The sequence below is a fragment of the Oncorhynchus masou genome, chromosome 18, assembly GCF_036934945.1.
Source record: "Oncorhynchus masou masou isolate Uvic2021 chromosome 18, UVic_Omas_1.1, whole genome shotgun sequence".
Taxonomy (NCBI): Eukaryota; Metazoa; Chordata; class Actinopteri; order Salmoniformes; family Salmonidae; genus Oncorhynchus; species Oncorhynchus masou.
Genome location: NC_088229.1, coordinates 73,053,848 through 73,075,202, shown reverse-complemented (window position 1 = coordinate 73,075,202; position 21,355 = coordinate 73,053,848). Strand labels below are relative to the sequence as shown.

The following is a 21,355-nucleotide window of genomic DNA, read 5'->3' as shown; positions in this document are numbered from 1 at the left end:
ATGTGCTTTCCGTGGTTTTTATTATTTTGGTGACGTTTTTTATTACGCGACGGCATTTCAACGCGCATGTGTCTTCGGCGATTTTCTTCCACACGAGCCTGGTGAAAATGGCGGAGCAAAGTTCCGTGCCGAGTGATCTTTACAAACATGTCTATTCATTTCTACTGGAGAACAAGTTTACCAAGGCTGCCCAACACTTCATCAAACAAGCTAAAGTGGTAAGTGACAATATTCCGTATCCTGTTTAGTAGTTGTTGACAATGTTGTGTATCGCTCGGTGAGCTAGTCTGCTACGCAGGAGGTGCACGCCGTGCCGAGAGAACACGTGTGACTCCAATCCACTAATAATTCGTTTTTTTATTAGAATACCCATTGATTATGTTAAATTACATATTCAACTTTTAGGATGATTGCTTCTTCAACTGCCATCACATAATAACTGGACTCAACTAGATAGCTTAGCAAGTTAACGTTGAACGATTGAATAAAATGTCTGTCTGACTAGTCAGCAGGCTATGAAATACCGTGTGCGTACGCTATAACTACCTAACAATCTAGAGTAACATGTCAGGCGTTTATTGTTTATTGGGAAATTGTTATTGATCCATCGAAAACGTTACTCGTTCTAATAATACTCCTCATTATGTGTTTCATGCACTTGTTTGTAGGTAAAACATTGTTCGGAAATAATTGGTTACACGTAATGCCTCATGATGGCTATAAACCCTCAAAGAGAATAAAATGGCTGATGTGAATTATTCTTCCTTTGCAACAGCCACCCCAGGATGAAAAAGAAGCTGCTGGTCTTCTTGACATTTTCAACTTCTGGGTGAAGTAAGTACACTCTTGTCAGTAACTTTACAACTCAACAACGTGGCTGGCGAGACTGACTTGACGTGTGTATATTTTCAATCCAACCTCATCTTCTCAGAGCCCGTTGTCGATGACTGTGGGGCTAAACCATTAAGTGCACATACCAATAGGTAACGGTTTATTTAAATTATTTTTGAATGCCTCTCGCTGCTCTGTTCGTCATTCCTTTCTCAGGTCTCCCGAAGCTAAGAAACGCAAGGCGCTGCCCATCGGTCCTGGTGCAAGTGACAGTCCGTCTGCTAAGAAGGCGAAGACTGCAGAGAGCTCCAGTGAGGAGTCGAGCAGCGACGAGGAGGAAGATGCAACACCTGCCAAGGCCACACCCACAGGTACGCGCTCATCTGTCCTTTTAATATTTGCCATTTAGCAGAGTCTTATCAAAAGCGACACTAGTGTGTGCATATATTTTTGTATGGGTAGCCCCGGCGGTAATCGAACCCGTGGCTTTGCAAGCACCACGCTCTATCGACCGAGCCACACTGCTGAATTGAGTTATACTCGCCTGGCCTGGAAAAATGCTGGAAAGGACAATGCAAGAGAGAATACCCGAGGCAGCACATTATGGTCCAGGTTGGCTCTATAGTGTAATATCTGAGCCAGCCCATTATGGTCCAGGTTGGCCCTATAGTGTAATACCCGAGCCAGCACATTATGGTCCAGGTTGGCCCTATAGTGTAATACCTGAGCCAACACATTTCAGTTGTACAACTGACTAGGGGTCCCCTTCACTTCTTCTGTCTGGTGTCTTTGCAGCAGTTCGACCGTGAAGGCCTGATTCACGCCATCTCCTCTGAACAGTGACTATTGAGATGTCTGTTACTTGAACTCTGTGAAGCATTTATTTGGGCTGCCATTTCTGAGGCTGGTAACTAATGAACTTATCCTCTGCACCAGAGGTAACTCTGGGTCTTCCTTTCCTGTGGTGGTCCCCGTGAGCACCAGTTTTATCGTAGCGCTTCATGGTTTTTGCGACTGGCACTTGAAAAAAACATTCAAAGTTCTTGACATTTTCCGGGTTGACTGACCATCTCTTAAATTAATGACTGTTTCTCTTTTCTTATTTGAGCTGTTTTTGCCATAATATGGACTTGGTCTTTTACCAAATAGGTCTATCTTCAGTATACCAACCCTACCATGTCACAACACAACTGATTGGCTCAAACGCATTAAGAAGGAAAGATTACACAATTAACTTTTAACAAAGTGCACCTGTTAATTGAAATGAATTCCAGGTAACTACCTTCATGAAGCTGGTTGAGAGAATGCCAAGAGTGTGAAAAGCTGTCAATGCAAAGTGTGGCTACTTTTAATAATCTAACATATATTTTGATATGTTTAACAAACATGGAATCGTGTCGTAACCAAAAAGTCGTATTTCATAGCTTTGATGTCTTCTACAATGTTAAATATTGTAAACATAAATAACCCTTGAATGAGTAGGTGTCAGCTGTTGACTGCTACTGTGTGTGTTAAGGAGTTTTTTTTTTAATTCTCCAACTTTCATACCACATGGGTTTGCGACCCCTAGTTTGAGAACCGCTGCCCCTAAAATAATCCTACATTGCCGTGGCATTGATGGACAGAGTTGACCTTTTTATCCGGTTAAAGGTAGCCTCAGAGGGGCCTCCCGAGTGGTCCTGCGGTCTAAGGCGGTGCTAGCTGCGTAACTGCAGATCCTGGTTCGATACCAGGCTGTGTTGCGACCGTGAGGCCCCGGGGGCGACTCATAATTGGCCCAACGTCATCCAGGTTAGGGGAGGGTTTCGCGGGCAGGGATGCTCTTGTCCCATCGCGCATTAGCGACACATTGGTGCAGCTTGATTCCGGTTTAAGCGTGCGTTGTCAAGAAGCAGTGTGGCTTGGCTAGGTTGTGTTTCGGAGGACGCTCAACCTTCGACTCTCGACTCTCTCAACCTTCGACTATCACGAAAACGGGGTAACAAAGGTGGACTCTGAGATATGTAAACAGCATAATGGGTAGATTTTCACATCCACAAAGAGGTGAAGCGTGAGGCTCAACTTCTCTGCTGTTCTGGTATCCTGGCTATGACGTGAAGTGAACCCGTGCGCATGCACAGATGCTGTTAGAGCAAAAGTCTTGAATCTCGCTAATCTCAATATCTGCGGTGTTGCTCGTGGCAACATCATTTTTACTGGGTCTACCTTTTTAAACGGTTTCTTGATGTGTTTCCGTTAGCAGCCAAGGCTCCACGCCCTGCTAAATCAGATTCCAGCAGCAGTGATGATTCCAGTGACGAAGAGGAGGCTGTAGCGAAGGTACATGAGCTATGTTTTACAATTTATTTTCTCTTTTATGTTAAAATCCCTAACCGTGTGATCTATGGTCAGGTCCACACACACTTCCCCCACCAGACATGCCACCAGGGGTCTTTTCACAGTCTCCAGGTTCGAACAGAGCCATGTTGCATGGACCTCCCTTCCATCTCATGTAGTGAACAGCAAAACTGGATTTATTGAAACCGACAAAGCATCACATCACGGCATAACGCCCCACCCCCCCATGTGACCTATTGGTTGTGTGTATGTGAAACTGATAGATACACACACAAACTACATGTTAATGTTTTTAAATGTAGGTCAATTGTAAATGTCTTTTTTCGTTATGTGTAGAACCCCAGTAAGATTAGCTGTTGCCATTGTTTTCGGCTAATGGGGATCCTAATAAAATAAAATATCACTGTTGTTGATTTGCTATAATGGCTGACCATAACAGAGCAATGGGGGGGGGGATTTAGTGAATATGATGTGTGTCCTGATGACGGCATCTTGCTGTTGAGACGTTGGTTATGTTATAAAGCAGGTGTGGGGTAGGTCTGTTCTTGCAGCATGTTTAAAAAAAAAAAATCCGTTCCTCATCTCTGCGGACAGAAACCTGCAGCAGCCAAAGCCCCAGTGAAGAGCCCAGTGGCAGTCGGGACAAAGAGCTCCAGCAGTGAGTCGTCTGAAGATGAGGCCAAAGCTCCTGCTGCTAGTAAGTACATTTTGAACCTTTTGGAATGAACAGGAAGTCCCGCGCACTGAACGGGTTCCCAATTGCCACCTTTACCGACAACGTTTTGATCCAGAAGGATCTCTTATCAGATACTTTTCTAGTGTCTGTCTTTAGCCCAAATTAAGATTATGCGTATGACCTCAAACCTTTCTACATTTGAACCTTTGTTCGACCATGAAGTCCCTTGAGGTATCTCTTCAGACGGAGACCCGACCAAGACAATCGCTTTACGACCACCACGATCCCATATTTGTGTCAGCGTTGTTTCCCTCATTGTGCGGTTGCTTCTTGGATGTTACTTGTTTTGTGGTGGTGTCTTGCTGACTGTTCTTATTGTGGTGGTGTCTTCCTGACTGTTCTTCTTTGCTCTGTAGAACGAAAGGCTCCTGCCGCGACCCCTAAGGCGGGAAAGGCTCCTGCCGCGACCCCTAAGGCGGGAAAGGCTCCTGCCGCGACCCCTAAGGCGGGAAAGGCTCCTGCCGCGACCCCTAAGGCGGGAAAGGCTCCTGCCGCGACCCCTAAGGCGGGAAAGGCTCCTGCCGCGACCCCTAAGGCAGCAGCTCAGAAGAAGACTGCAAGCAGCAGCAGCAGTAGTGAAGACACCTCCAGTGAAGACGAGGCGCCCACTAAGGTACTGAAACTGATCCACAATCTCTCCCTGGGGGGGGGGGTCTATTCAAAAAGCCTCTCGGTGGAGGAGAGCGGATCTAGGATCTGTTCTGCCTTTTCGGGTCATAACGACTACAGAAGGGGCCTGATCCTGAATCAGCAGTCCCATTCTGAGACTATGTGCCCAGGACTCACAAACAGGCGTCCACGTTACCATGGGAGCTGTGTTGTCAGTAACAGTCTCCCTTGCTAGGCGTGGTACAGTATCTTCTTGATCTAACAAAAGTCTTGTGTGCCACTGTCATACGATGCTGGAATGGAAGAAGGAACATTAGCTATATATTGTGGAGTAAATGTGTTTTTGGGGGGGGGGGGGGTAGTAGACGAGAAATGAAGACTCAGTCAACCGTAAAACTAAGTCATTACACATCTTCATTAAAAATCTTCAATGTACACATTAGAACGAGAATACCAAGGCACTCTTCATGTTTGGCGGGATTTTTTAAATTTTTATGTCTTGTCTCGGCACGTCCTCAATGATAATTAAAACACAATCTACACAATGTAGTTAGTGATACCTTGACCTCCTAGACTGACTGTCTCGCCCAACAGACCCCGGTGAAACCTCCTGGCCCCGTCAAGACCCCTCCAGCTAAGGACAGTAGTTCCTCGGACAGCAGCGATGACAGCAGCGATGATGATGATGATGAGGAGGAGAAGGTGTCAGGTAACTACTGTTTGTACTTAGGGACGGATTCCCGGACATAGATTACTAGGGTAGCCTAGTGGACATGGATTACTAGGGTAGCCTAGTGGACATGGATTACTAGGGTAGCCTAGTGGACATAGATTACTAGGGTAGCCTAGTGGACATAGATTACTAGGGTAGCCTAGTGGACATAGATTACTAGGGTAGCCTAGTGGACATAGATTACTAGGGTAGCCTAGTGGACATAGATTACTAGGGTAGCCTAGTGGACATAGATTACTAGGGTAGCCTAGTGGACATAGATTACTAGGGTAGCCTAGTGGACATAGATTACTAGGGTAGCCTAGTGGACATGGATTACTAGGGTAGCCTAGTGGACATAGATTACTAGGGTAGCCTAGTGGACATGGATTACTAGGGTAGCCTAGTGGACATGGATTACTAGGGTAGCCTAGTGGACATGGATTACTAGGGTAGCCTGGTGGACATAGATTTCTAGGGTAGCCTGGTGGACATAGATTACTAGGGTAGCCTGGTGGACATAGATTACTAGGGTAGCCTGGTGGACATAGATTACTAGGGTAGCCTGGTGGACATAGATTACTAGGGTAGCCTGGTGGACATAGATTACTAGGGTAGCCTGGTGGACATAGATTACTAGGGTAGCCTGGTGGACATAGATTACTAGGGTAGCCTGGTGGACATAGATTACTAGGGTAGCCTGGTGGACATAGATTACTAGGGTAGCCTGGTGGACATAGATTACTAGGGTAGCCTGGTGGACATAGATTACTAGGGTAGCCTGGTGGACATGGATTACTAGGGTAGCCTGGTGGACATGGATTACTAGGGTAGCCTGGTGGACATGGATTACTAGGGTAGCCTGGTGGACATGGATTACTAGGGTAGCCTGGTGGACATGGATTACTAGGGTAGCCTGGTGGACATGGATTACTAGGGTAGCCTGGTGGACATGGATTACTAGGGTAGCCTGGTGGACATGGATTACTAGGGTAGCCTGGTGGACATGGATTACTAGGGTAGCCTGGTGGACATGGATTACTAGGGTAGCCTGGTGGACATGGATTACTAGGGTAGCCTGGTGGACATGGATTACTAGGGTAGCCTGGTGGACATGGATTACTAGGGTAGCCTGGTGGACATGGATTACTAGGGTAGCCTGGTGGACATGGATTACTAGGGTAGCCTGGTGGACATGGATTACTAGGGTAGCCTGGTGGACATGGATTACTAGGGTAGCCTGGTGGACATGGATTACTAGGGTAGCCTGGTGGACATGGATTACTAGGGTAGCCTGGTGGACATGGATTACTAGGGTAGCCTGGTGGACATGGATTACTAGGGTAGCCTGGTGGACATGGATTACTAGGGTAGCCTGGTGGACATGGATTACTAGGGTAGCCTGGTGGACATGGATTACTAGGGTAGCCTGGTGGACATGGATTACTAGGGTAGCCTAGTGGTTAGAGCGTTGGACTAGTAACCGGAAGGTTGTGAGTTCAAACCCCCGAGCTGACAAGGTACAAATCTGTCGTTCTGCCCATGAACGGGCAGTTAACCCACTGTTCCTAGGCCGTCATTGAAAATAAGAATTTGTTCTTAACTGACTTGCCTGGTTAAATAAAGGTAAAATAAATAAAAATAAATAAAAATTTAAGACTAAACTCAAATGAAGTGTTTTGTAGTCCAAGACCCAGCTACATATGTCTGGGAAACCGGCCCTGAGTGCTATCCTGCTATCTGACACCACGATATTCTCCTCAGCTAAAACAGTCAAAACCACCCCAGCCAAGACTGTGACCCCCAAAGCTGCTGCAGCTGCTAAGAAGGCAGAGTCCAGCTCTGAGAGCACAGGTAGGTTCTAGACCTAGTTTTTTATCTGTTGTAGACCTTGGTTCTAAAGGTTCTAGACCTAGTTTCTAACGGCTATAGGTTATATCTGTTGTAGACCTTGGTTCTAAAGGTTCTAGACTAGAGCAATTGTAAACACGACACGTTGTTCATCTTCAGACGGGCGAAAGGGAAGATTGAAGAATTCGGTTGCTGTTCGGCATTATGATTTGTTTACATCCTTCAAAATAAAAGTCCCAATATGATAGATCACTATACATTTGTATTTCGGTAGAACTGTATATTTTATATGAATTTGATCGAAGTCGCGTTGGGGGAAAGTGGCGTAAAGAGAGGACCACTACACTCGCAGGAGGGAAGCCACTGTCCACACGAGACGGTGAAGACCCACATCATCCTAAAGTCCTTGTTGTTTTAACAACAACAACATATTTTGGCACTCTGAATAAAAACCGACGTATCGTCTGATCATTTCCTGTGATTTCTTTATTCTCTATCAGCTAAAACTTTATTTTATCAGTTACGCAAACACGCTCGCTTTTAGCATAGCATGTTTTCCACTGCTGCTGGGTTACCTTAACTAGCTAACCGCTAGCAGCCGTGAAACACATTACCTTAACTAGCTAACCGCTAGCAGCCGTGAAACACATCACATTACCTTAACTAGCTAACCGCTAGCAGCCGTGAAACACATCACATTACCTTAACTAGCTAACCGCTAGCAGCCGTGAAATGCATTACCTTAACTAGCTAACCGCTAGCAGCCATGAAACGCATTACCTTAACTAGCTAACCGCTAGCAGCCGTGAAACACATTACCTTAACTAGCTAACCGCTAGAGGCCGTGAAACACATCACCTTAACTAGCTAACTGCTAGCAGCCGTGAAACATCTCATTACTAGCAGTTCAGCACATTTCTTTTACTGTGAAAAACCATATCTACCTTTACCAGCATAGTAGACATTGAACATCTATAACCAAACTAGATAAAACTCTGTCGTTGGCTGTCGATATCTATAGCTAGCCACGTGCTAACATGAGTGATACTACGAGCAGCAGTAAACCCAGATGATGGTGAACACAACCGTTGGCTACCACGATATCCTGCACGTTACATCGGCCAATAAAGATCAGGAAGTAGAGCAAATCATAAAGACACGTCTTGAAATATACAAAACGTGCAGTGTTCTGTTGGAGGAGTTGTTGCTAGCTTATTCCATCGCCAAACACCACGCTGAATCCTTGTTTGTGTTGGGTGACAGTTGGTTTTGAATGATCTGGTGCACTTAGCCAACAATTTATATTGGTTTATCTACTAGCAACATAACATGATAAGTTTTTGGCGCACTTTAGTACCTACTTACCGAAGTGAGGCCTGCATATGACTGAAGCGCCAGGGGTGGGTTCCCCTATCACTAGTCTGTCCGGCGCAATAAGACTTTATTCCCGTCTACTTGCATTTCAACCAAACGGGGCGGTACAGTGCACTGCCGTTAGCACCGGGCCGTTAGTCCTTGCCGTCAAAGCTGCAGCGTATTGTACGTTTTGAATTATTGATAAATGTCATGCAAATAGCTAAAATAGGAAGTGTTTTTGTTTAACTTTTTGCATAAAGACTGTTTAGATGGAGTATCGTCAATCTACGTTAGATTTGTGGAAATATATTGTGCAACCTGTCCTTAAAAAAAATAATATAAATAAATAAATTACGAGCCACTACTACAACTGTTTTACCTGAGTTGAGGTGTTTTGATTTTAAAGTGAACAGTTTCTTTGATTCTCTTGTTCCTCTTAGACTCCAGCTCTGAAGAAGAAGCAAAGAAGCCAGCAGCTAAGGCTACCCCAGCTAAGGCTACCCCAGCTAAGGCTACCCCAGCTAAGGCTACCCCAGCTAAGGCTACCCCAGCTAAGGCTACCCCAGCTAAGGCTACCCCAGCTAAGGCTACCCCAGCTAAGGCTACCCCAGCTAAGGCTACCCCAGCTAAGGCTACCCCAGCTAAGGCTACCCAAGCAGAAGACTCTGACTCCAGCTCTGAGGATGAAGAAGAGGCTAAGAAGCCACAAGTAATAAGGGTTAAGTCCACAGCTGTCAAAATAACGGTTACCCCTGCCAAGGAAGACTCTTCCTCAGACTCCAGCTCAGAGGAGGAGAAGGGTTCGAAGACTGTGAAAGTGGCGCCAGCTACAGCAACCGTAACGGTGGCAGAGGTGAAGGAGCGGGGGGCCAAGACTGTGACTGTAGCGGGGGCCAAGACTACTGTGAAGGTGGTGGAAGACGGCTCCTCTTCCTCGAGCTCAGAGGATGACGAAGAGGGGACAGTGAAAGCAGCACCAGCTAAGTCGACTCCTACCGTGACCCGAGGCAAGGCTGCTGAATCCTCCTCTGACTCGAGCTCAGAAGATGAGGAAGAGGCTAAAAAACCAGCAGCCAAGGTGACTCCAGCGAAGACTGCCCCAGCTAAGAAATCAGGCTCTTCCAGCTCTGGTAAGACAGATTTAAATACAAGTTGGCGAGGCTGTAAGATATTGCCTGCTAACACGAATGTCTTTTAACTCTGGAAATTGTCACTTCTCTTGCGTTCAGTGCAAGCAGAGTCAGGGTATATGCAGCAGTTTGGGCCGCCTGACTCGTTGCAAACGGTTCTGAAATAATAAACGTTTTGTTTTCGAAATGGTAGTTTCCAGATTTTATCATAACCTCTTGGAACTCCCCATCCCGGATCCGGGATCGTGACTAAAGCCTCAGGCTCATTAGCATAACGCAACGTTAACGATTTCTGAAAATCGCAAATAAAATGAAAATAATGCGTCTGCTCTCAAGCTTAGCCTTTTCTTAACAACACTGTCATCTCAGATTTTCAAAATATGCTTTTGAACCATAGAAATTGACTAATTTGTGTAAGAGTATGCAAAGCTAGCATAGCATTTTGAGTAGCATTTAGCACGCAACATTTTCACAAAAACCAGATAACCAAATAAATAAAATCATTTACCTTTGAAGAGCTTCTGATGTTTTCAATGAGGAGACTCTCAGTTACATACCAAATGCGCAGTTTTTCCTGAAAGCGTCTGTGTGTAGGAGAAATCGTTCCGTTTTCTACATTGCGTCTGGCTACCGAAACGAACCGAAAATTCAGTCACCTACAACGTAAAACTTTTTCCGAATTAACTACATAATATCGACCGAAACATGGCAAACGTTGTTTGGAATCAATCCTCAAGGTGTTTTGTCACAAATCTCTTCATTGATATGCAGTTCGTGGAAGCTTGCTTTCCTCTCTGTATCCCATGGAAAAATACTGGCAGCTGACTTTTGCGCACCAATTTCGGCGCAGGACACCGGGCGGACACCTGGTAAATGTGGTCTCTTATGGTCAATCTTCCAATGATCTGCCTACAAATACGTCACAATGCTGCAGACACCTTGGGGAAACGATAGATAGGGCAGGCTCATTCCTCTCGCATTCACAGCCATATAAGGAGACAATGGAAAACAGAGCCTCAAAAATCCTGCTCATTTCCTGGTTGCCGTTTCATCTTGGTTTTGCCTGTAGCTCCCGTTCTAGGGCACCCACAGACAACATCTTTGCAGTTCTGGAAAATTCAGTGTTTTCTTTCCAAAGCTATCAATTATATGCATAGTCGAGCATCTTTTTGTGACAAAATATCTTGTTTAAAACGGGAACGTTTTTCATCCAAAAATGAAATAGCGCCCCCAGAGTTTCAAGAGGTTAACACAGCGCGCATCCAACCCGGAAGCCAGCCGCACCAATGTGTCGGAGGAAACACCGTGCACCTGGAAACCTTGGTTAGCGCGCCCGGCCCGCCACAGTAGACGCTGGTGCGCGGTGAGACAAGGATTTCCCTACCGGGCCAAGCCCTCCCTAACCCGGACGACGCTAGGCCAATTGTGTGTCGCCCCACGGACCTCCCGGTCGCAGCCGGTTGCGACAGAGCCTGTGCGCGAACCCAGAGTTCGCGCACAGGCCGCGGCCCATGCAGAGCAAGGGGAACAACTACTCCAAGTCTCAGAACGAGTGACGTTTGAAACGCTATTAGCGCGCACCCCGCTAACTAGCTATCCATTTCACATCGGTTACACCAGCCTAAACTCGGGAGTTGATAGGCTTGAAGGTCATAAACAGCTGTACTACAGCTCCCTTAACCACTGCGCCACCTGGGAGACTCAAACTTTCGTGCGTTTTGCCAGCAGCTCTGCTGTTTATGACCTTCAAGCCTATCAACTCCCGAGTTTAGGCTGGTGTAACCGATGTGAAATGGATAGCTAGTTAGCGGGGTGCGCGCTAATAGCGTTTCAAACGTCACTCGCTCTGAGACTTGGAGTAGTTGTTCCCCTTGCTCTGCATGGGCCGCGGCTTTTGTGGAGTGATGGGTAACGATGCTTCGAGGGTGGCTGTTGTCGACGTGTTCCTGTTTCGAGCCCAGGTAGGGGCGAGGAGAGGGACGGAAGCTATACTGTTACACTGGCAATACTAAAGTACCAATTAGAACATCCAATAGTCACAGGTGTATGAAATACAAATGGTATAGAGAGAAATACTTGCTTCTATACCTGCATTGCTTGCTGTTTGGGGTTTTAGGCTGGGTTTCTGTACAGCACTTTGAGATATCAGCTGATGTACGAAGGGCTATATAAATAAATTTGATTTGAAATAGTCCTATAATAACTACAACCTAAAACTTCTTACCTGGGAATATTGAAGACTCATGTTAAAAGGAACCACCAGCTTTCATATGTTCTCATGTTCTGAGCAAGGAACTTAAACGTTAACTTTCTTACATGGCACATGTTGCACTTTTACGTTCTTCTCCAACACTGTTTTTGCATTATTCATTATTTATGTGTTATATTATGTTAAAATAAGTGTTCATTCAATATTAGTCCCTGTGCCCAAGAACATGAAGGTAACCTGCCTAAATGACCATCGACCCCGTAACGCTCACGTCTGTAGCAATGAAATGCTTTGAAAGGCTGGTCATGGCTCACATCAACACCATTATCCCAGAAACCCTAGACCGACGGCAATTTGCATACAGCCCCAACAGATCCACGGGTTACATCTCTATTGCACTCAATCTCATACTGCCCTTTCCCACTTCAACTAAAGGGACACCTATGTGAGAATGCTATTCATTGACGACAGCTCAGTGTTCAACACCATAGTACCCTCAAAAGCTCCTCACTAAGCTAAGGACTCTGGGACTAAACGCCTCCCACTGCAACTGGATCCTGAGCTTCCTGACGTGCCGCCCCCAGGTGTTAAGGGTAGGGAACAACCCATCCACCACGCTGATCCTCAACACAGGGGCCCCTCAGGGGTGTGTACTTGGTCCCCTCCTGTACTACCTGTTCACTCAAGACTGCATGGCCAGACTCGACTCCTCAACACCGGTAGGCCTGATCACCGACAACGACGAGACAGCCTATAGGGAGGTCAGGGCTGTAGTGGAGCAGGTTGAGAGCATAAAGTTCCTGTCCACATCCACAACAAACTAAAATAGTCCAAACACACACAGACAGTTGTGAAGAGGGCACAACAAAGCGTATTCCCCCTCAGGAAACTGAAAAGTTTTGGCACGGGTCCTCAGATCCTCAAAGGTTCGACAACTGCACCATCGAGAGCATCCTGGCTTGTTGCGTCACTGCCCGATATGGCAACTGCTCAGCCTCCGACCGCAAGACACTACAGAGGGTAGTGCGTATGGCCCAGTACATCACTTGGGCCAAGCGTCCTGCCATCTAGGACCTCTATACCAGGCGGTGTCAGAGGAAGGCCCTAAGAATTCATGCTCCAGCCACCCAAGTCATAGACTGTTCTCTCTGTTACCGCATTGCAAGTGGTACCGGAGCGCCAAGTCGAGGTCGAAAAGGCTTCTAAGCAGCTTCTACTCCAAAGCAGTAAGACTCTTGACCAACTAATCAAAGGGCTACTCAGACCCCTCTTTTACGCCGCTGCTACTCTCTGTTTATTATCTATGCATAGTCACTATCTTTACCTACATGTACATATTACCTCGACTAACCGGTGTTAGCAGTTGATGTTCTTCAATAACGAAGACACCGAAGCAAATCAGGGGGTGAAAAAATAGATTTATTTGAAAAGGACAAATCATAGATGTTATGCTGGGAGGGAGATGTTCAGTTTTCCTTGTCCTCAGTTTTGCTTCTGTTCTCACTTTGTACCAGTTGGATAAATTTCAGTCAGACACTGGAAAAAGTTGTCTTAACCTGTTAAGAAAAGATTTCTGCTTGTTGTTGGGCGCTGAATAATTTGGGGGGGGAAATATTTCCCCCTCTATGTCCACAGAAAATCCCAGTTAAGTGTTACATTGCACTCGGGAGTGGGGATTAGAATTTGTCTTGGCTTAGACTGTCAAACAAACTCACATTTTATTTAACTGAATCTACCATTTTTAAATGCTGTAATGTTCGCATCTGTCTGTCCTGTAGACTCTGACAGCAGTTCTGAGGACGAGACACCAGCTAAACCTGCTGCAGCTGCTCCCAAGGCCCCAGCCAAGGCTGCTACAGAAAACAGCTCGGATTCAGAATCTTCTTCTGAAGATGACGAACCCCCAGCTAAGAAGGCTGCCCCAGCATCTGTTCCTAAATCAGCTTCCAAACCAGCCACCCCAGTTACTAAACCAGCTGCAGCGGAGAGCAGCTCGGACTCCGACTCTTCTTCTGAAGATGACGAACCCCCAGCTAAGAAGGCTACCCCAGGCTCTGTTGCTAAATCAGTTTCCAAACCAGCAACCCCGGTTCCTAAATCAGCTTCCAAACCAGCCACCCCAGTTACTAAACCAGCTGCAGCGGAGAGCAGCTCGGACTCCGACTCTTCTTCTGAAGATGACGAACCCCCAGCTAAGAAGGCTGCCCCAGGCTCTGTTGCTAAATCAGCTTCCAAACCAGCAACCCCGGTTCCTAAATCAGCAACCCCGGTTACTAAAGCAGCCAAGAGCAGTTCAGACTCCGACTCTAGCTCAGATGAGGATGAGGCCATAGCTAAGAAGGCTACCTCCAAACCAGCCACCCCAGTGGTGACTAAATCAGCCCCAGCCAAGGCAGCAGCCGAGAGCAGCTCCGATTCAGACAGCTCGGACTCGGAGGAACAGGCGGCTGCTGCCAAGAAGACCACTCCCAAGACCACTCCTAAGACCACCACCAAACCTGCAGCCAAGAGTCCTGCCGTCAAGACACTGGCTAAAGCTGCACACTCGTCATCGTCCGAGGAGAGTAGCTCTGAGGAAGAGGCCAGTAAAAAGACTGTGAAACCCGCTGCCACCCCCAAGACCACCCCCAAGACGACCGCAGCAGCCAGACCTAAAGCCAAGGAGGACAGCAGCTCTTCAGATGACTCCAGTGATGAAGAGGGTAAGAAGATTCACACATTATCTCTCATACTTTATGCGTAGGCTTATTTTTGTAGTTGTGTATCGTTCATATTTCGAGGTCGCTTGTGAATAAGCATTAAGCGTTGTATTTTTATACATACGACAACTAAATAGAACTTTGAACATTGCAGCAGCACCCAAACCAGCAGCAGTGAAGGCTACGACGCCAGCCTCGGCTAAAACGGCAGCCGAAAGCAGCTCTGACTCTTCCGACAGTTCCGACTCGGAGGTGGAGACAGAGGCCGCCAAGGCGACGCCCGCTAAGCCTGCTCTGACCAATGGCAAGCCAGCTACACCCAAAGCAACCACCTCTGCAGTCAAGGCAACGAAACCGACCAAGGCTGCCGAGTCTTCCTCTTCCGAGGAGAGTAGCTCTGAGGAAGAGGAGGCCAGTAAAAAGACTGTGAAACCCGCTGCCACCCCCAAGACCACCCCCAAGACCACCCCAGCAGCAAAAACCAAGGAGGCCAGCAGCTCATCAGACGACTCTTCTTCTTCCGAAGAAGAAGAGGCAGCGGAGAAAGCACCGGCAGCAGTCACCACTCCCATCGCTAACGGTGAGTTTTTTTTTTAACGCCACTAAAAAGGTAAAGTCTGGAAACTGTTCAGTGGTCATTTTAAATTCATGATATTTACCCAATTTGATTCTTGACAATTATAGCTTTTAAATGCCTCATGAGCCTTAGTACAACTGTATTGTGTTGAGTGCTATCTTAATAATGGCTTACATAATGGAGCCATTTACCAAGAGAAGAAAAAATGGCCCATGTTTTGCAGCTAGGCTAATTATCACGCTACAATTCAATTACTTGAAAAGTCATCCTTGTTTGAATTGTTTCCATTGTTTTATAGTTGTATTTTAAAATTGGGTATCGGGTTAGTTTAATTTCTTATAACCAGGATTGTTTTTATATAACTGGATAGATTGACGAGGGATATTTTCCTCATTGTCCCTCTTCGCTCCCTCCACAGGCACTGTAAACGGTAAGAGAAAAAGGGATGGAGAAGCCTCAGAGGATGAGGAAGAATTAACGACACCTAAAAATAACAAAACAACAACAACAACACCACAGACCTTCCCTAAAGTCTCTAAGAAGGTGAGAACAGAACAGAGACTGGCTAGCGCGTGGCTTGTATAACTATTTATTTACTTATCATTTGTTGGTTTGGTATTTGTTGTATATGGTAAATAAACTTTGACGTGGTGTCAGACTTAGTATTCAGAAATAGATGTTGCATTTCTGTACCACAGAGATACTTTTCTGGCATTGATTGATGTGCCTTCGGAAAGTATTCAGACCCCTTGACTTTTTCCACATTTTGTTACGTTACAGCCTTATTTCTAAAATTGATTTAAATTGGTTTTTTCCCCCCTTTTTTAAATTTTTATTTTTTTTATTTTTACTTTATTTAACCAGGCAAGTCAGTTAAGAACAAATTCTTATTTTCAATGACGGCCTAGGAACAGTGGGTTAACTGCCTGTTCAGGGGCAGAACGACAGATTTGTACCTTGTCAGCTCGGGGATTCGAACTTGCAACCTTTCGGTTACTAGTCCAACGCTCTAACCACTAGGCTACACTGCCGCTCCATCAATCTACCTCATAACGATAAAGCAAAAACAGGATCCGACGGTCAGCGAGTAATCCCCCTCTACCATCAGTCCTATTAGCTAACGTGCAATCATTGGATAACAAAATGGATGAGTTCTGCTCAGGACTATTGATGTTATTCTTCAGTAACGCCCCATCAAGACCCAGCAGACCCCAAGGAAAATCAGGGTAAATAGGTTTATTCAAAGAGAACAAATCATGCGGGATGGTAGATGATCATGCTCCCCTGTCCTCAGTGATTCTCTCCACAGAACAAAGGAACAGGATGTAATTTATAACCCAGCCATAGCCTGTGGTTGACCAATTAGACTTCCTTGCAATAAAACTGGGCCAATGGCTAAATAACAGTATCCTATTTCAGGCTCGACCCCTGGACAAATTCCTGCCATGTATCTGACCCAGTGATCAATAATTTCCTATTACAGAAAAACCACTATTTCCATTGATCATTAAATCTAGGCCTTAGGTCCTCTGCGTTGTGTATTTATCTTCAAAATATTCTTACACTATCCTACAAGATAGGATAGACAGCCCTCGTCTTTCTGTTCTATTTGTCAATAAGAGCTGGTGCACCAAATCTAATATCTAAGGAAGTCTCGAGGTTTTGCTCGCCTGAGGTAGAGTATCTCATGATAAGCTGTAGACCACACTATTTACCAAGAGTTTTCATCTATATTTTTCGTAGCCGTCTATTTACCACCCCAACCCGATGCACCAAGACCGCATTCAACGAGCTGTATAAGACCACAAACAAGAAAATGCTCAACAAGAGGCGGCACTAGTGGACTTTAATGCGGAGAAACGTATCCTTTTTTTACCTAATTTCTACCAGCATGTTACGTGCAACCAGAAGGGGAAAAACTCGAGACCACTTTACCTCAACACACAGAGCTGTTGACAAAGCTCTCCCTCACACCCCATTTGGCAAATCTGACCATAATTCTACCCTCTTGATTCCTGCTTACAAATTAAATTTAAAGCAGGAGGTACCAGTGACTCGCTCAATATAGAAGTGGTCAGATGAAGCAGACGCTAAACTACAGGACTGTTTTGCAGCACAGACTGGAATATGTTCTGGGATTCATCCAATGGCATTGAGGAGTACATCACATCAGTCACCGGGCTTTATCAATAAGTGCATTGATGACGTCGTCCCCACAGTGACCGTACGTACATACCCCAACCAGAAACCATGGATTACAGGCAACATCCGCACTGAGCTAAAGGCTAGAGCTGCCGCTTTCAAGGAATGGGGTTCTAACCCGGAAGCTTACAAGAAATCCCACAATGCCCTCCGACAAACCAACAAACAGGCAAAGCGTCAATACAGGACTAGGATCGATTCGTACTACACCGGCTCTGACGCTTGTCGGATGTGGCAGGGCCTGCAAACTATTACAAAGGGAAACCTAGCCGAGAGCTAACCAGTGACACGAGCCTACCGGACATGCTAAATTACTAATTACTATGCTCGCTTCGAGTCAAGCAACAATGAAGCATGCGTACATGAGAGCATCAGACGACACAACAGTAGTAGGCTTGATCGCCATCAACGTCAACAAAACAATGGAGATGATCGTGGACTTCAGGAAACAGCAGAGGGAACACCTCGTTATCCACATCGACGGGAGATTTAAGTTCCTCAACGTACACATCACAGACAAACTGAAATGGTCCATCCACACAGACAGCGCCTCTTCAACCTCCAGAAGGCTTAAGAAATCTGGCTTGTCACCTAAATCCCTCACAAACTTTTACAGATGCACAATTGGGAGCATCCTGTCAGTCTGTATCACTGCCTGGTACGGTAGCCTTCACATTGACTCTGTACCGTAACACCCTGTATATAGCCTCCACATTGACTCTGTACCTGTACCCCCTGTATATAGCCTCCACATTGACTCTGTACCTGTACCCCCTGTATATAGCCTCCACATTGACTCTGTACCGGTACCCATTTTAATCCATTTTAGAATAAAGCTGTAACGTAACAAAAAGTCAAGGGGCCTGAAGGAACCGTATACGTGCCAGGTGTTTGCTGGGTCGATACAGAACCGAGGTGCATTGTGGAACTAACTGGTCTGCATCAGTGTCAAATGTGGACTAAACTTGACTCCTAAATTCCCTGTTTGACCCGTCTGTCCCTCCTAAAGATCAATGTACCTTTCCGTAGAATAAGAGAGGAGGACATTGATGTGGATAACCGACTGGCTGACAACTCCTTCGACGCCAAGGTGAGAACGACACTCCCCTTCGTCTGTCTACTATAGAACTTACAAATGGGGCTCAAACTTGATTCAGTTGCATTTTGTATAATTATTTCCGTTAGAACACAATGTACCAAGAACACACATTACAGCTCTCTGTGTAGAAACATTATTGGTAATATTTATACACTGAAGTGCAGGGCCTTAAAATGTTTTTTTTTTTTTTTTTTTTTTAAATCTCCAACAAGTCATTTCTGGGTAATGATTTAAATACCTTAGTGTGATTGGTTAAAATTTGAAATGGTCAAAAAGAGAAACAAACAGCTTCTTGGCAGCAGCTTTTTGTAAAAAAAATTTAGCTGGGAGGGGAGAACTGAAAACGAGTTATTGGCCGAGAGCTTTGGAACTCTTTCTTATTGGTCTATTAACTAATTTACCACATTGTGATGTCACTAGGCAGACAAACGCCATCCTACTGAAACAAACAACACTAAAAGGACATTATCATTTCACAGCATTATTCCAACCATATGTACATTTTTTTTAATAATAAAAAAATAATTCACACGCTGAATGGACAACGTTCACACCATAGCTTGCACTAATTTCCAGTGCTTGTTCCCAAAACTCAAATTAAAAGCGGTACAGTAGTTATGAATCGACAGTCGTCAACATGTCATTATTGGCTTGACGGGTTCTGACTGTCTCTGTGCTCTCCTCAGCGCGGGTCGGATGGAGACTGGGGCCAGAGGGCCAATGACGTGCTCCGCTTCACCAAGGGGAAGTCCTTCCGTCACGAGAAGACCAAGAAGAAGAGGGGTAGCTACTGTGGAGGAGCCATCTCCCAGTCCGTCAACTCCATCAAGTTCGACAGCGACTGAGAACCTAGTCATCGTTTGTCACTACCCCTCTTCCTCCCCTCTCGACCCAGGACTATCTGAGGACCAGGACGGTCTGCCCCCCTCCCCATCCCCGACCTCCCCCTCAGCAGAAACCAGACTGAGCTGAAGATCGTGAACTGAACTAGAGCTGGGACTGCTGCACTCACATAAGTGGCTGGTGATTTGTAGTTCGTACGTCTGTGTTAATTAAACCAGTCCTTTTTAAAATGCACATTTCTGTAATGGTGGAATGACGCTGTAGAAGTGGAGACGAGCTTTCATTGAAATGGCACCCAGCCAAGACACCTCGCCCGCAGCCTTTCTAATGTCCTAAACGGCACCCTATTCCCTACGTAGTGCACTACTTTTGACCTGATTGAAATTAGTGCACTACGTAGGGAATAGGGTGCCTTTTAGGACAGAAGAAAAGGCGTCTTGGCCGTCTCCCCTTGTGCCTTCAGGACGGATCACAAAGGATTCATGTACAACATATAGCCACCAGGTGGCGGTAGTCAGCCACCAATTCAGTTAAATATCAATTCAAACTGTTTTCACAATACTCTCTCGGCCACTTAATCTGTTGCTTGTTGTGAAATCGTTAGCCTGGATCTCATACATTCTGTCCAGTGATAGTTTTTTTTCTCTCTCTCTTTTTCCCCCAGTCGTAAATTTAAATTCTCTTTCTTGTGCATTGCAGTTTGCATTGCGGGGAAAGGGGTTTATTCGTTTGATTTTTGTGTTGTCGGGAAAATGTTTTTGTATGGAACATGCAGACCTGTGGGTTTTGTTTTGAGGGTTGAATGAAATGGTTTCTCTTTTGGTATGATTTATTATGGTGTGAATATTTCGTAGTGGGTGCGTTCCAGGCTGACTACATTTGCAGTGGCCTAACCAGATCTCACGCCTGGATAAGGATTCAACCACTGCAATGTAGTCAGCCTGGAACGCACCCGTTTTAGATCAGTATTTAAGTTCTTTTTAGCCTGAGAGTATCAGGGATCATCCAACTGTTATTGCTGCAGTCTTAAAAAATAACTTCCTGGGTCGTGTTCAGTAGGGCGTACTGAAACAAAACGTTTTGAAACAGTAAACTCTGTTTCTAAAAAAAAGTAATTCTGTTGTGCCTACTGAACAGGATCTGGTTGCATCTGAAATGGCACCCCGTTCGTAAGTCGTGTACTGTAGGGAATACGCTGCCATTTCAGATGTGATGTTGAGACCTGCTGAAGTTAAGAACTGCCAGCCTATTGGTTTGGTGGTTCATTAGTTCAGCAAGTTGTTTTTAATTTTGTGAATTTTCAATTTCCTGTTTCTAGTCTTTTCTTATTGAGTATTGTTATTACTTGAATAAAATACCTTGTTGTTGCAATCTCTCCTTCCTCCCTCCACATTTAGAAGCGGTCTTTTTCCGTTCACACAGGAACTTAGAGTACAAATGAATTAAATAAAAAATACATTAAATAGAACCAACATGTATATAACCCAGAAGGACAATTTTTTTTTTTTTTTTTAAACATTTTTTAAAACATTTTATTTACTTAACCTTGTCATCTACTGAATCTCTTTTCTACTGCAGTTTGCTACTCAATTCATGCACCTTGGTTGAAGGGGAACGAGGTAGAGCCCTTTGCTTTCTTGGGCCCTAGTTAAAAATATGCAAACATTACTTCCCTTTCTAGCTAAAAATTTAAAAAATGAAATACCTTTTATTTAACTAGGTAAGTCAGTTTAAGAGCAAATTCTTATTTACAATGACGGTCTAGGAACAGTGGGTTAACTGCCTCGTTCAGGGGCAGAACGACAGATTTTAACTTTGTCAGCTCTGGGATTCAATCTAGTAACCTTGGCCCAACACACTAACCACTAGGCTACCTGCCGTCCCTACACTCTAACCACTAGGCTACCTGCCGTCCCTACACTCTAACCGCTAGGCTACCTGCCGTCCCTACACTCTAACCGCTAGGCTACCTGCCGTCCCTACACTCTTAACCGCTAGGCTACCTGCCGTCCCTACACTCTAACCGCTAGGCTATCTGCCGTCCCTACACTCTAACCGCTAGGCTACCTGCCGTCCCTACACTCTTAACCGCTAGGCTCCCTGCCGTCCCTAAAGTCTATAGGTTGGATACACAGTTTAGCTGGATGTTATAACCAGCCAAATG

At 45.5% G+C, this 21,355-nt stretch overlaps 1 protein-coding gene across 4 annotated transcripts; it reads left to right on the top strand.

The window, feature by feature from the left end:
- The first annotated feature begins 24 nt into the window (after positions 1-24).
- On the top strand, positions 25-20,562 carry nolc1 (nucleolar and coiled-body phosphoprotein 1). Of its 4 annotated transcripts, none has more exons than XM_064924436.1 (14): positions 25-218; positions 776-834; positions 1,048-1,202; positions 3,074-3,150; positions 3,763-3,865; positions 4,261-4,517; positions 5,108-5,222; positions 6,990-7,079; positions 8,873-9,562; positions 13,550-14,473; positions 14,625-15,050; positions 15,466-15,590; positions 18,259-18,339; positions 19,035-20,562. In XM_064924436.1, exons 1-14 carry the CDS (start codon positions 108-110, stop codon positions 19,191-19,193), a joined length of 3,372 nt encoding a protein of 1,123 aa, XP_064780508.1. In that variant the 5' UTR covers positions 25-107; the 3' UTR covers positions 19,194-20,562. The 4 variants fall into 4 exon arrangements, with proteins under 4 accessions (XP_064780508.1, XP_064780509.1, XP_064780507.1 ...); XM_064924437.1 differs by having other exon boundaries at positions 3,071-3,150; positions 14,628-15,050; XM_064924435.1 differs by having other exon boundaries at positions 3,071-3,150.
- Positions 20,563-21,355: the final 793 nt, after the last annotated feature.

Coding starts and splice junctions, on each gene's coding strand:
- nolc1 (XM_064924435.1), top strand. CDS start 108: ATGGCGGAGCAAAGTTCCGTGCCGAGTGATCTTTACAAACATGTCTAT. Junction 3,151..3,762: donor AAGAGGAGGCTGTAGCGAAG/GTACATGAGCTA, acceptor CTCTGCGGACAG/AAACCTGCAGCAGCCAAAGC. Junction 3,866..4,260: donor GGCCAAAGCTCCTGCTGCTA/GTAAGTACATTT, acceptor TTTGCTCTGTAG/AACGAAAGGCTCCTGCCGCG.